This window comes from Tachypleus tridentatus, chromosome 13 (assembly GCF_004210375.1).
Source record: "Tachypleus tridentatus isolate NWPU-2018 chromosome 13, ASM421037v1, whole genome shotgun sequence".
Lineage (NCBI taxonomy): Eukaryota > Metazoa > Arthropoda > Merostomata > Xiphosura > Limulidae > Tachypleus > Tachypleus tridentatus.
Window position 1 is genome coordinate 226,458,726 of NC_134837.1, and position 16,060 is coordinate 226,474,785.

At 29.8% G+C, this 16,060-nt stretch overlaps 1 protein-coding gene across 9 annotated transcripts in view; it reads left to right on the plus strand.

Moving 5' to 3' along the window:
- The window catches only part of LOC143239982 (protein MMS22-like), a 213,586-nt gene that overhangs the window by 147,328 nt on the left and 50,198 nt on the right, over positions 1 to 16,060 (plus strand). For all 9 annotated transcript variants that reach the window (XM_076481705.1, XM_076481707.1, XM_076481706.1 and 6 more), the window contains 4 exons: positions 170 to 328; positions 5,009 to 5,306; positions 6,043 to 6,165; positions 11,935 to 12,033. In XM_076481705.1, the coding sequence (XP_076337820.1) occupies positions 170 to 328; positions 5,009 to 5,306; positions 6,043 to 6,165; positions 11,935 to 12,033 (679 nt within the window). The remainder of the gene's footprint in view (positions 1 to 169; positions 329 to 5,008; positions 5,307 to 6,042; positions 6,166 to 11,934; positions 12,034 to 16,060) is intronic.

Below are 16,060 nucleotides of genomic sequence, written 5' to 3' on the forward strand. Positions count from 1 at the left end.
TGTCTCATACTGTGTCCAAGTTTACTGAATTAAACTCAAGATCAACTTTAATATTTTTGAATATGTAGTTTTTAAAATATAATAATTTGAAATGAAAGTTTTCCTTATAGGCAACCTCTAAATGTGTGTTCTTTCTTTTTATTGAGATTTTTCTTTCAATGTTTTGCAGCTTTTGCTCACGCTACCTAAGTCACGTGTTGTGTGAACCAGAAATTTTAGACCACCTTGAAAAAGATATCCCTACTTATCAAAGTGATCTTATTAGGACATGGCTTCGTTGTGGTATCTTCATAGTACCTCCTGATAGCCAAATGCAAAAGTTATCAAGGTAATTGTTATATTTTTTCATGCCATGTAGAAAATATACAAAATTAAAAGAAAATTACATTTTGAGGAAAGGAAAACTTTTAAATTACTTGTTATTACAATCATCCAAGGAAATGACATGTCTCAGGAAAAGCACAAATGTAAGTTAGTTTTGAATTACATAAATTTTCAGAGACTGCTATGATTGGGTTTGGTTTTCATACAGATGAAAAAAAAATGTTGTTATACATACATAATATAAATTATAATACCGTGTTTCTCCAATAATAAGACCTACCCATAAAATAAGACCTAGTGTGATTTTTGGGGATAGTTTTAATATAAGCCCTACCCTTAAAATAAGCCCTAGTTAAGAGTGGCAGGAAGAGGAAAGAAATAAAAAAAAATTAATTTATTAATTAGTTTAATAGTTAGTTAATTAGTTTGTTTAAGTATTAATCAGTAAGTTTAATAGTTTAATAATAGTTTATTTTAAATGGTTAGTTTAATAGTTTTACTTTATAACTTCATTTTTTTAATATATCAAAATAAGACATCCCCCGAAAATAAGCTCTAGTGTCATATTTTGGAGTGAAAATTAATATAAGACCTGTCTTATTTTCGGAGAAACACGGTATTAGTTACAGGTGGGTGAGCCAGAAGTATTCAAGGTCAAGCCCAAACAGGAGCCACAAGAAACAGATATATGTATAAAAGCTACTACTCAGTTAAAATGGAACAGGAAAAATATGTATTTTCTTCAGGGCATATGCATTTTGGAATGAGATTGCAAATGTAGCATAATAACTGTAATTGTAGAATTCTTTTGTGATGTATAGTGAATGTAATAGGCAGAACTAGAAGTAGATCACACAGTAAATGGGGTGAATATGTATAAGATGTAAAAGTAAAGTTATCTAATTTTTTTAACATTAACATAATTCTCTATAATGATTATGAAGTTATTACTTTGGGAAATTAAGTACAGCCAGCACTGGAGTCTTAACCTTGTCAACATTATATAAACTTTTTCCCTATGACTGTTACATTCAAAATGTAATTAAACTATTGTTTTACATTTTAACTTCTTATTTGCAAAACAAAATGTTTAAAAAATTCTCAAACTTCATTTTTGACCACTGAATTCTTTGCTTCAGACTGTTCTAATTTCTAAAATAGGCTACTGCAATTTTCATCCAATTATAAATGCAAACAATACATAATTACAAGCAAGCATCTAAAATTAAAACCTTATACCTTCTTTATTTATTAAGATATCAATAAAGGATGGGTCCTCATAAAAGGTTTTTTTTTTGGGGGGTCTTACAGTGAATTTCAAACACCAATTTTATGTTATAAGGGTCTTATTAACTCTGTTGTGACAGGTCATGGGTCAAAGGTCATGCTATTGCATTTCTTGACTTGCCTTCAAAATTTTATTTAGCTATTATTTTATGAATTTATGTCAATAAGTTTAGAAGCAAATTGTAGATAATACTTCAAACTTTAATATTATATATGAGTTAATTTCATAATTTAAATGTAAATATTAAAAGAATGCACCTAAATGTAGATTTTAGTGAGTTACATGGTGTGATGAATTGCAGCACTATTTGAAATTATATGCTTGTGATGTCAAAATACTAAGTCTATAGTTTTGTACAAATTAGGAACTCAAATTAACAATACTAAAAAGATAGAATATAAAATAACAACATTGTATCTTTTTATTTTGCTGAGATATGGCTTATGTACTGAATCAAATACAGTGGCCCCATTTACCTCCTTTTTTTGGAAACAGTCCCTTATATACACTTACTTCAGTATATGACATGTGAATACTGAATCAACAGTTTAGAATGGTGCTTTTTACAGCCACTTTAATCTGTTAAAAAATACTTCATTCTTTTGGATCAAGATTTCAAGGAGGTAAGTTGTGTATTTAGTCTGTTCAAAATTTTGTATTTGTTTTAGACCTAAATACAATATGGTTACTAAGCTTGATAAATTAGTGGAATTTTATGGTAGTGATGTAGTAGTTGATGATTTTTGGCTTATCAACTCTGTGTATAAAGCCTAAAAAAATTTTTTTGTTTGATATCCTCCACATATAAAATTTTATAAGGCCTTAACAACATATCTACAACAGTAACCGAGTTCAAAGGTCATAATGAGAAGAGATAGTTGTCTGCTTTTCTTCTTTATTTAGTATTTTGTATTTTAAGGAAAATAAATTTAGAAACTTATTTCTAAATAGTAATAATCTGTATACATATATAATGTAAATAATTAGAATTTTGCTGTATGTTACAAAATACTTGTTCACTAAAATACAGTCAAGATAGGGTCACTTTATAAATACTCGTGGTCAATTTTGTATTCTTGGATATGGTAATGTGAGTACATGTGTGCTGTGTCAATGCATGTTATGTTATGTCAGCCAGGCACAACTGGAAAATCAATATAATATAAATTATAAGTGTGTGTGTGCATATAATGAGACTTAAGCTATTTATACCAAACATTTGTATATTTATGTTCTAATTTGTAGTCATTTTAGAATATGGTGGTTATATGATCAATCAAGTTAACAGACCCTTGCATAGTTAAAGTAGAGAAAATAATAGATAACATATAAATCTTAATGAAAATGAGTATTTGAAATGTATTTAGGAAGTTTTAGAGATTACACAAATAATGTTTGAGAGTTTTGAGACAAAAAATAGTTTTTTAATTATAACATGAAAATCACTTTACACTTGGAGTAGTAATGAACAGACTCAATACTTTTACAAACAAATCTTTATTAACATTTCTTATTTTTGTATGCAGAAAAGTTTCAATCTGTACTAAAAGTCTACAAAGTTTTGTAAAGATGCACATACTGTATCAAAAGTTATAGTATAAATACTTAACATTTGGAAATGTGTATACAAACTCATGTTTCTTATACCAAGCCCATTGTGAAATAATTATGGTTGAAACTAAGGAAGAAAGATGTGTATACATTCACAGCTGTAACAAGCATCGTGCACAGATGAGGTGTGAAATGTTGAAATCCACATTGTCTGTGTTATGCTATCTCTAGATTTTCAGTCACCAGTGTCATCAGAGCTAATATCACAATATATATGCACATTTGATGCCACACTTGCTGAGATTTTTCAGTATTATTGGTGACATATTTACTATCCTTGCATTATGAGCACATGTATATTGATTTTTGTATGTATCTCTCTTTTCAGTATGTATACTGAACAAATACTATGTTGTGCATGCATGTGCTCATTGTTAAATTGATTCTGTTTGCGTGCCTATGATTAATGTTTACCAGAAATCAATAAAATACTTATAATATGCACCCTATATTGGTAACCATTTTGCCCAAACCTTCATATTGTGTACAACATTCTTGTAGAGTTTTCTGAAAGCTTGCCAGATTTTTTAAAGATATGCAAAACATGTTGAAAGTTGTATTTTGGAATCTCTGATAATTACTTTAAGGCTACAGGTTAACAAGCTCCTAATAATAGTGTAAAAAGGCTTCTGAAATTCACAGATAAATCTTTAGTATAAATACTTTAATAAAATATCTGTTTTTTCTGTCCAATAAAGCATGCAATGTTCACTAAAAGCAGAAGCAGTATGTATAAGAAGTTTAGGAATGCTGAGCTTTCTCAAATAAGTAGTTTATCACAGGGCATTATTCTGACCAACTAAAAAATGCAATACAGTATTGGAGAGAGAGAAAAATCAAGAGGGGATAAGTTGAGTCACTGAGGAGAGTATTTATTTAGAAACATGAACTCAATTTTTCCAAATGTGCAACCCCCACATGTGACAGAATAGTCTAAATAAACAAAACAGTCATCACCTCTGACTAATAGCTTACCAAATTTCATGAAGATACACATAGTAGGTTCACAGGATTGGTCAAAAGCAGCTTTATTCATAGGGGGTTAAGTATAGACATTTAATGCATAGTAGTAGAATTTTTATTCCTCTTATATAATTCATACTATATTATTTGAATATATGTATGGCCTTAATTATAATCTTAACCTACAGACAAGGGTTACTTTCAATAATATTTAAACTGAAATTAGTTTAATGGTATACAATTAACCAAAACAGTGGAAGGATCACTTTGCAAAACTGGCAAGTGTGCTATACAACTGTTTGATGTTAAAGGAAAATATGACTGCAATATATAGTTTTAAGATGTTTAGTTGAGATATGAAAAAGTATAATAATATTCTTAAATGAATTCAATCGTTTGGTGCTTGTGTAAAAAAAAAAAGATTCATTCAGTGTTATGATAACTACCTTAAAATATCTGTATTCTCATAAATTATCCATTACTACAATACTTTATTTTATCAAGTTAAATAGACTTTATCCGCTCTGCTATCAACAGAAGCTTTGTAACTAATGCTGTTGACATGCCTCTTTGAAAAAATTTAAACACAGAGCAGAATAAAAAAAAAGCAACAGCAGACCTCTTAGCAGATTAGGCTTGGGTTATGTTATTCAACAAAGACTGTGATGCAAAAATGGGACAATTATTTAATTGTTTACTTACTTACCTTTTTTTAGGGAAAAATCAAAAACATTGTATGTACCATATTTAAAACAAAAACTTACTGACCTAATTTATCTTTACTCAAGTGTAGTTAATTAGAAGGCTTTTTGTCTATTTCAGTATTGTCATGAAATTACCAGAATTATCATGGATCATGCCTACACAGCAGTCAGATCTTACCAGCAACCATGACTATCTCATCATTCGATTTTTTCGTTCTCTCTCAGACCAATTTAATAAGGTTGAGACTGTTCAGGAGAAATTTTTGTTAAGACAGAAGATAAAGTATCTTCTCTCAGATTTTGTAGCTGGTTTGACTTCTGTATCTAAAGTTAGTGGATCTCAAGAAGCAGTTTCCCATATTTTCAGCTTAGCAGGACATTTATTTTGCTACTGTGCACCCACATTGTATGTCAAAGTAAGTAGTTTATCTTCTTATATTGTAGGAAGTTTAGAATTTAGTTGCTTCCTGTAAGTATAATTTTTGCATCCACTTTCTCAGAATTGTGACTTCATTGTATTCTTGGAAAGTATGAAGTTCTTATCATTCTCCAAATAGCATTTAACACTAAAACCAAACATTGTTATTAGGCAAAATAAAGTAAAAACTAAGCATTTTATTATGCATAAATAAAGAATATGAATTTGGGGATACAAGAGTCCTAAAATTTGTGCATTTTAATAAAAATTATTTCAGAATATAATTCTTAATAAGATCTTTCCTTCATTACATTTTTAGCAAAAATCTTAGTGCCTTATATTTCTGTTTGATGTAAAAGTTTTTTGGTACAGTATAACAAGTTTTGTTACCCAATTTTCATCCACTTTTTATGTATATAAAAATTTATTATACTAATGTATTCCGCGTGAAAAGCTATCTATATTTAACACAGTCTCAGTATTACATCAACATATGCATGAATAGATATTTAGAACTTGTGTACATAAATGTATGGGATTTGTAGTCTCTGTTAATTGTCAGGTTTAAGTAATTTCTGGAGCTGCATAAGTTGTCATTTGAAGCTACAGCTTGACTCTCCAAGCTGTTATACAAGTTTAAAATCTCAAAATATATACAGATATTTTATTTCATTCTTATTTAAACTTGTTAAATTATTTTATTTTTTAAATTCTACCTAATTTTAATTTTTTAGTCACAACCAGACTGTTTACTTCCAGTTGTGATTGACACACTCATCTTGCCTCGTGTTTTGTACTCTAAAGATACAACATTGACATCAACTGTCATGTTTGCTGTGAAGGAAAATCTACCTTTGGTAAACTATGTTATATGTAATTATTTAAATATGTAACATAATGGTAAACTGTGCTTTCCACTTGAGAACTTTTCATGATAATAACCATATTTGTACATGAACATGTTATAAACTCAGAGAATTATTGAAATTGTACCATTGATAGTTGCATTCAACATTAGCAGAAATATAAGTGAAAATACTGTTTATTTTTTATTTACATTACCATTATTATTAAACATTTTTTATGTATTCCTTCTTGCATGAATGTCTTCTTTAAAAGAAATAATGAAATATCAGTTACAAAAAACAGCCATCCTCTGATTAACCTCTGAAATGCTGCCTTTTTCCTTTTCCTATAGTAATTTTGTTTTATTGAATATCACATTTTGTATACTGGGCTCCAACTATATCATATTTGATTACTTTAAACCATTTTTACTTAAGATTTTAGAGGAAGATTTCATAGCTAATTTAAAGTACTTTTATGTTTCAAAAGGGAAAATATTGTATTATTTCTACAAGAAATTGTTTACCCACCATAAAAAGTAATTCCTGCTCACAAGGTATTCCATGTTTACTTATGTCAGTCATATCTCCCGAAGTATATTTTTAAAGTAAACATTGCTTTTAAAAGAGGGACAGATCATTGAACAATACGTTACATTTATCTATTATTCTAAAAAATATATCTCTGTAGGTAATTTAATATTCCAGTAATAAATATTCTGCAGTTGCCTTAACCCTATATGGACTACAAAGCAATTATTAGGTGACTAATGCACACCTTCATATCAGGTATAAAAATTAACTATAAATAATCCTTCTAATTCTATTATAACATTTTTTAACTGAAAAGTAGTATCGTATTATAACATTCGTTTTTTGTAATATACAAATAAAATAAAAAGTTTTGAATTTTATTTCTGCACAATTCTGAGAGAGAGGAGACTTACCTCTAAATAGTACACTTACTGATTTTTCTGACTTGAAGAGGTTTATATTTACTAATAAACTTTCATCCCTTGAGAATACAAGGAATTTATTGTCTCATGGGGATGTGATTAGATGGAACTTTTGTAGGAATGACCAAAGAAATCTAATAAGAAATGGATAAAACCTTGTAACAAACTTCAGACCTGAAAATATTTTTGTAGTTTCTTTATATATTCACTTCATTCCAAAAATTATTTTGTGTTTGGATATTTTCTTCTATGGCAAGACATCAAATAAACTTAGTTTAATAGAATATGGTAGGCAGTGACAATATATTACAATAACTGAAATTCCTGTTTATTGAATATTATTGTTATATTTATTGTATTCAAACAGAACACACTTGTTTTTTGTATTCCTTGATAGAGCACATTTATTCATTGAAAAGAAACTATATTTATTACATCTAAATTGTTTACATTTTGTTGTTTTTTTATGATATATATAAAACTAGTAATAAGTACATCACGTCAGAAGTACTGAGTACTGCAGTTAGCAAAATAGTTTCAAAATAAAAGCAATATGTTAATTAATATCACTTGAGATAAATGATTATATATATGAAATTGAACTTTCTGATGAAAAGCACCTTACATACAAATATTATAAATATTTTGAACTTAGTTTCACTTGGAAATTGTTACTTTAACATGTGTAGTAGACTTTTCATTGTGTCCAAGATACTCTCTATACTTATTGACTACTTAATCTCTGCTGCATGAAAGGTAGGACTGGGCATAAAAGGATATTGAGATTGTGCTCATTTTATATTTATTGTATATTCATATACTCTTAGCAACATTAAGATTTAAGTTATTCTTAATCATTATTTAGAATTTCAAAACAAGTATCTTTTTTTTCACATAAATCTTTGTGTAAAAATGTTATCTGTAGATGTTTTTAATCTTTTCAAAATGGATACTTAACTGTGTTGCACTTAGATTGGTGAATCTTGCCTCAAGGCAAAATTTTTGAAAATTTTGTTGCCATTCTTCACATTATTTTTTAAATACTTCAGAGTTGAAATTTATTCTGTTTTAAAAGTTTTATTTATTAAATTTTATATGTAAGAATTTTCTCAATAACAACTTTTAACTGCAAACTGACTGTAAATTTTCTGAAATTTTTCTGAACATAATACAGCCCTCATAACCCTCTAAGAGAAAAATGCTAATTTGAACCTTGTTACTTCAACACTTCAATTATAATCATTAATTGTGTTATCTAAGTGCCAATATTGCAGCTTTGAGAAGTCATACACCAATGATGCAAACACTGAATGATAACTCTTTCTCTGTTCTTTTCAAATATATTTATGGCTTTTATTTCAGAGTAAACTTTTGTAGAGATAGGAATAAAGTGATACAAACTTAGCTTATTGATAGGTTACCAGAAGAAAACCAATTTTAACCCTTGCAGAAAGCTTGTTTTATCATGCTGTACTCCATTTGAATTCTTTGGTGTAATGTGATACAAATTCACATATATTTGTTCATGGAATAAGATTAATTAAACATAGTTTAACAATTTAGGAACCATTTGTTTCAAGTTTTGTTTCTTGGCTAATTCCAGTGTTTGTTTGACTGTGTTCATGTTAGAACTTACAAAAATATAAGTCAAAATATATAAATGAATATAATATTGCTTATACTAGATGAAACTTAATGATTGACAATAGGAAAATCAGCTTGCTTATAACTTTAGTATGGTGAAAAGTTATAAAGAAAACTTTGTAGAAAAATGTAGAAGTATGTATAGGTAGACATAAAGTCGGTAATTGATACCCTTATAAAGGTAAGCATTCTAAGCTGTTTCTGCAATAGAAAAACATATTACTGTGAAATCTTTTCAAATGTTAAAACCTGTAAATTCATACAAATATTATATTTATAAAATAAAACTATAGCTACATAAGTTGTGTAATATGTGAAATGATAGTTCCAAGTTTCAACCTGTTGAATCTTATAGTTTTTATTTGGCAACACAATGAAACAAATAATATAACAGATACATTGCTGTGATGCATCTGCCATTATCTGTGTGAGTGTAGCTAGCTTTGCAATTGTTTATTGTCTTTGAGTGTGTAGTAAATCATCTCAAATGGATCATTTTCTTTCATCATATTCTGTGGTACATGGGAGACACAGAAGAATTTAGGTACAGTAGCTAAAATGCAAAAACGTTTTCCCACTATAGTAATATAATGAGACACTCAGATGTTTCATCAGAATCTTTCTTGGTGATCTTTATAATCCTTGAAATTCATGATGACTGCAGTAAGGTGATGTTATGAATCAATTTTTATTTTACTCGATCTTTCCCTTGATTACTTATACTGACTGTATATATTGCATTTTGTATTGTGGCAGTGACCTGATTATGTTATTATTGGATGGTGCTTTTCCTTTGTTCTTGCTTAGCTTTGGTAAGTAGAATATTATCTTTTTAATTGTGTGGGGAGTAATCTGTGATTAAAATCAAACAGTATAGATGTTTCTGTCACTGACATTTAAACCTCACTTGTTGAGTAGTTATCATCACTCGTGTCATATTTTTCTTCAGAAATAAAATTAGTGGATGAAATTGTTTAAAAGTTTACCAGAACATTCCTAACTTCATCTTCTATCATCATCAACATATGGTACAATGAAACATTTAAGATTAACAAATTGTCATATATTTTATGTGTAATTTTGTGTCTTTATCTTTTCACTTATAGTTTATTTTTAACATACCTTTCAAATTCTTCTTTTATTATCATTTATGTCCATACATCAACTGATAGCCACAGGGCTTTATGAAAGTACTTTAACAAACTCCCCACACAGATGCATTGCTGAAACAAGGTGGCGCTTATACACACCATCTTGCTTATAACCTTTTACAATCCAGATGACATGTTAAACTCAAAACTTATTTAACCTTTGAATTATGACTTTTGAAACACACATTACATAATTAACTAATATACAAAAGTAAGACCTAAAAACAATTTAGATTTCTCTTCAGCATATTTGTGTAAGAAACCATTCTAAGTGCTATAGCTAGTCAAACAGACAACGGTATGAATGCCAGTTACATGTATGCCATGAGGAAAAATGCATACCTGTTTCAAGTAACCATTGGCAGAGTATAGTGTAAACTGAGCTCTTTCTAATGACTATATATACTTGTATCAACTGTGTGTTGTAGATTTCAAGGCAGAGTACAGAAGGTGGGCATGACAACCATCAAAGGTTGGAAAAACTTAATTTTCTTTACCATTGAATTCAGCTGTGGAACTTTGGATATCACGTAACTAACATTTACTCTTATGTACATTGCCAATTTATGTTGCTAAGTGTGAACCACTGCTAATGTTAAGATTTTTCAAAACATGTTTACCATGTGACATAAAAACTGCAGCTTAAGTATTTTTATAAAGGTTTCTCTTGAAACAATGTAATTAAAACTTAGATAACATAAAAATCCAAATTACAAAGTACATTATAATATTAATTTCATTGGCATACATTGATAGTATAGTGGATTAATTAAATTTAAAATGTAATATAATACAATATGCAGAAAAGAATTTCAAAATGGCATCAGGGACCATAGAATTAATTGATTGTGCCATAGGTAGAATGATCTAGATCATTTATAAGTTTTACAATTTAATGTTCACTGAGAACATTGGTACAGATCTCCCAAGTTTTAATGTCTATAGTAGATAGCACTTCAAAATGGCTGATCAGTGTTTTTGTTGTTTTTTCTCATTAAGAATTAAATAATATGTTTGTTCTTGAAAACATATATATTTAAAATGTTTTTACAGTACGTTGCGACCCCATCCCTAGTGGCACAGTGGTAGGTATGCAGACTCACATTTCTAGAAACCAGGTTTCAATACCAGTGTGGGCAGAGCACAAACAGCCCATTTGTAGCTTTATGCTTAATACCAAACCAAACTTTACATCACTTAGAAATCAGTACACTGTAACATTGGCACACTCATTTATGCATATTTTATAATTGCACTTCATAATGACTGTTACAACAGAAAAATATTTTTGGTGACTTCAGCTGAATATTAATACTTCAAACTTGGTTTGTAATATAACTCACTGTATATTTAAATATTTTTTTGTACATGTGAATGAACAAAAGGCTGATTGTGGAGTAGTTACCATAAAATTGATTACTTCTTTGATGCAGTACTCCATACACCATAGACATTTGAGGGGCTTTTAATGATTATATATTGATTTTGTGTTAGACATTTATAATCACAAGAATGTTTTCTGCTAGAGGTTGTAAAATAAACATTGTATGTAGGTGTTGTGAACAGTATGAAAAGAGGTTTTATTCAAATAAATAGCACAAGATAACAAGGTGTTTGAAGCTTTTTCTGTGTTGAGACAACTGGACTTAAATATTTGTAAGTGCAAGATAGTCCCCCAGTGGCACAATGGTATGTATGTGGATTTATACTACTAGAAACACTAGGTTTCAATAGCAGTGGTGGGCAGAGCACAGATAATGCTTTGTGTAGCTTTGTGCATAATAACAAACAACAACTGCAGGGTATAAGGATGGTCAGAGGCAAAGTGAATGGATATATAGTTTGTTTCATGCATGGTAAATAATTCTTCATATATAATGTGGAATGACACAATTTATTTACTGGTTAGACCTTTCCATGTACTTAGTAGTAACAATTATAAATTTATGGCTTGTTTCTAATCTTCTAGACTTACCTGTGTATAGTTATCCTTCTTAATTGTAATATGTAGTTCTTTTTTTCATTTCAAGTTCATTCATGGGTTATATCAGTTAGGAATTTCTTCAGACCCTTATATACAACGAAAACTACGAGAACTTATCATCCAGTACCTTCCAAAATTTTCATTGGTATGTTTATTAACATTGGAATGCATACGGTTAATTATTTGATAAGATCAAACAGTTAATTTAGAACTATTTTTAATTAACAACATGTTTATTTTGTGTTATAGAATAAGAAACTTTAAACAGTTGTTTGTATGATTTTTAAATGGCCCTGAATCAAATGATATAATATGAAATTTATTTCATGTATGAAAGTGTGAAATGGTTATTAAAGTCAATAGTAAAAGCTTATATTCATGCCATTACATGCTATTAACATATAGTTTGATTATACAAAAATTTACCAAGTGAAATATCATGTATAATAAGTTTATTTTTCTCTGCTTTTACTTTTTATTTTTTGCCAAATGAGTCTGTTGCATCATAATTTGTGTTATACAACTGATATGCAAGCTAAGTCAAGAAGTTTGGGAGTAAAGTTTAGAAACAAATGACAATTACTCTTCACCTAATAATTAATACGTTATTTCAGTTTGTGTTTTGTTGTCAGAGAGCCATCAGTACCAACTGTGTGAGAATTGTTTCATGTGAAAATGTGTCCAGATATGTTTTTGAGGTCCTGTATTTAACCTTGTATAAATGAATTTATTCCAAGGCTATTGAACTTTTATTATTTTAGAAATATGCCTTTTTGAAGAAGGTATATCATGCATATTTTACTGGCTATGGTATTAATATAGGGATTAATTTTTAAGTTGTTTTTTGTTGTTGTTGCTGTTTTAATATTAAAATTTTATTTTTATGCTTTTCTGAAGCCATTTTAAATTTATCAAACTATGAGATGATTTAAGTCTATAGTATTTTAAACTGCAATTATTTATCTATTCCATTAGAGATTTTCAAGAATCAGAAGAAATTATTCCTTAAAATTGCAAAAAGGCTAAATAAAGAATGTAATGTTTAAAATGTAATAGGCCTAATACTTAAGTCTTATGACAAGTGCAAATGTACTCATATTTTTCTATCTTGTAAAAGGCATATACACCATAATAAGTGAACAATATCAGCATATTAATATATTTATAGAAACCATAAAGTTTAAATTCAAATAAAATACTTGTCTTACTTTTATAGCTTTAGTGCACTGTGCATTTAAAAATTTCTTCAATTTATAGACCTATTTGAAGCAATTTTCCATTTCTGGTATGTTTTTGTATGTAAAATGCTTTGAGTTAAATAATTTTGACTGTGGCAAAATACAATGTATTTATTAACTTTGTCACATGTTTGTTAAATATGTCATTACTATTTCAGTGATAAATTTATTAGAAAATAATAAAACTGCATGTTGAATCTTTCAATTAACCCTTTCATAATGGGTCACAAGTCAAAGGCCTTGTCATTACATTTATTGAGTTGCATTCAAAATTTTATTTTATGAATTTATGTCAATAAGATTGGAATAAAACTTTAAAAATATTAGGTATGAGTTAATTTCTTAATTTAAAAGTAAATATTAAAAGAAAACACCTGAATATTGATTTTAGTGAGTTACATGATATGTTGAATGCACCATTGTTTAACCTGTTCAGTGCTGTAGACAAGATAACTCATCCAAGCCGATCAGTGACACAGTGCCATGGACAAGTTATTGTTTCATGTTTTGTACATATTTCTTCATTTTGTGTATAAGTTTGGCATAGAGAAAAAATAGTATTTGTTGCTTATTTCCTTTGTTTTAAAAATTACTCAATTTTTCTGAAAAAACCTGGCACAGGAGCTGCCGTAGCAGCTGAAATACTTGGCAGTCAATGGGTTAAAAGTAGATGTTTGAGGTGTCAAAATACTAAAGCTATAGTTTTGTACACATCAGAAACTCAATTTACCAATATTATCAAGCTAGAATATAAGATAAGAACCTTGTATTTTTTTATTTTACTGAAATATGGCTTATGTACTGAATTAAACACGGTGATCCCCATTTACCTCTTTCCATTTTTGGAAACAGTTTCTTGTATACACTTACTTCAACATATGACATGTGAATAACCAGTTAAAAACTTAGAATGTCCCTGTAGTAGTTTTTCTCAGCCATTTTAATGTGTGAAAAGGCTACGGTGTTCTTTCAAACCAAGACTTCAAGAAGGTAGGACAAAAGAGAGTCTGCTCAAAGTTTCATTTTTTTGTGTGTAAATACATCCTAGTTACTATGCTTAATAAATTACAGTGGAATTTTATGGTATCAGTGTAGTTATTTATAATTTTTTGGTTATTCAACTGTATATATAAAACCTTAAAAAGGTTTTTATTTGATATCCACCATGTACAAAATTTTAAAAATCTTAGAAACCTATGTCCAGCAGCAGCCAAGTTCAAAGGTCATAGCAAAAATTATTGCTTGCATTTCTTCTTGATTTATTGTTCTATATTTTAAGAAAAATATACTGGAAAAAAATAACTGGAAGGTCAAAAAATAATAAATATATATGGTGTTATGAGACTTCAGCTACTTAGACTAAACATTTGTATTTGTGTGTTATAGTGCATAATCATTCCAGCATGAAAAAAGCTTAATTTACAATTATTTCCTTTTTTTTTGTGATGGCTATGAGGTTGTTCAAGTGACAGACCCCTCATAGTTAGGATATGGAAAATAACTTAAAATAAACTGCTCAAAATATTAAAGGAACAAGTACGTTTTTTTATATAATTTATCTTAGTGTTCCAAATGTGATAATATTTTTATTTTTTTAGGTAATTTGCCTTATTGCAGTTCCATCACTATTCATTTTTTAATTTGTGATTAATGGTAAAACATGGAGAAATAAAATAGTTAAAAATGACCAATATCACCAAAACTGATATCCCATATGAAGCAATACCATAAACAATTTACATGCATTTTTTCAAGAAATGTTTGAAACATTCAATATCTAGCATGACCTCCACAGGCTGTGACACACTCTTGACAACAATTTGACACATTTTGAATCTGTCTATTGATGTTATCTTGGGGTATGGCAGCCCACTCGTTTACCAGGGCTTGTGGAGTTCCTGTAAATTCTGGGGAGGGTGCTGGTGTTCACTAATACACCTCGACAACATATCCCAACAATGTTCAATCTGATTTAAATCTGGAGATTTGGCTACTCAAAAGTCTCTATTTTTCCTTGTCAAAGATGTCCATACACAGTATGGCAACGTGTGCTCATTCGTTAATTTGCATGAGAATGAACCCATCGCAACAGCACTGGCAAAAGGCCTCATAATGGGTTCCATAATTTCGTCTATATCTGTCGAGTATGAGTAAGTCTGTGAAGCCACCCAAACATATGCCTGACCAGATTATTACAGAACCTCCTCCATAAGCATAAACTTGCGCAATGTTACAGGCTGAAAATCACTCCTCTGCATCTCCACACTCTTGCTCGTCTATCATCACGTGACAGTGAACCTGCTCTCGTCTGTCTACAGCAAGGTGGCCCATTGATGAAGTTCTCAGTCCAGGTGCTCACGAGCAAACTTTAACCTGGCTGTACAGTGTTGCTCTGTCAGAATAATGCCTCTTGAAGGCCATCTGCCTCTAAGGCGTCCTACGTGCAGACAATTGCGAACTGTTTGGGTTGACACATGGGTTTCAGTGGAATGCTGAAAGTCATTTCGCAGTGACTGAGCTGTAGCTAACCTGTCCCACAGAGTGGTAGTCACGATGTAGCGGTTCTCTCTGGATGTCATCACTGCCTTGATCTGGCCTTTTGTCATGCTCCTGGGCGCATCATTAAAGCCAATTGATGATACTTGGTGACAAACTGACTCGCTATGCTACCTTCCTTTGGTTCTGGCCATCCTCCAGCATATGGACCACCCTGGCCACCTCATTCTCTGTCAGATAGGGCCTGACTGCTTGGGTGCACAAGATGAAGGTACACACTGACAAAACGAGCTGCAACAGATCCATGTTGGTGTCTGTTTTGAGAATTAATGAGGAATGCACAGTTTCACATAATAGCCTTACATCGGGTACTTTGAGTTGTATTCTCCTTGAGTGAGGTGAGTTGCTTCAAACTTTACTCACAAGCTTAAAAATACA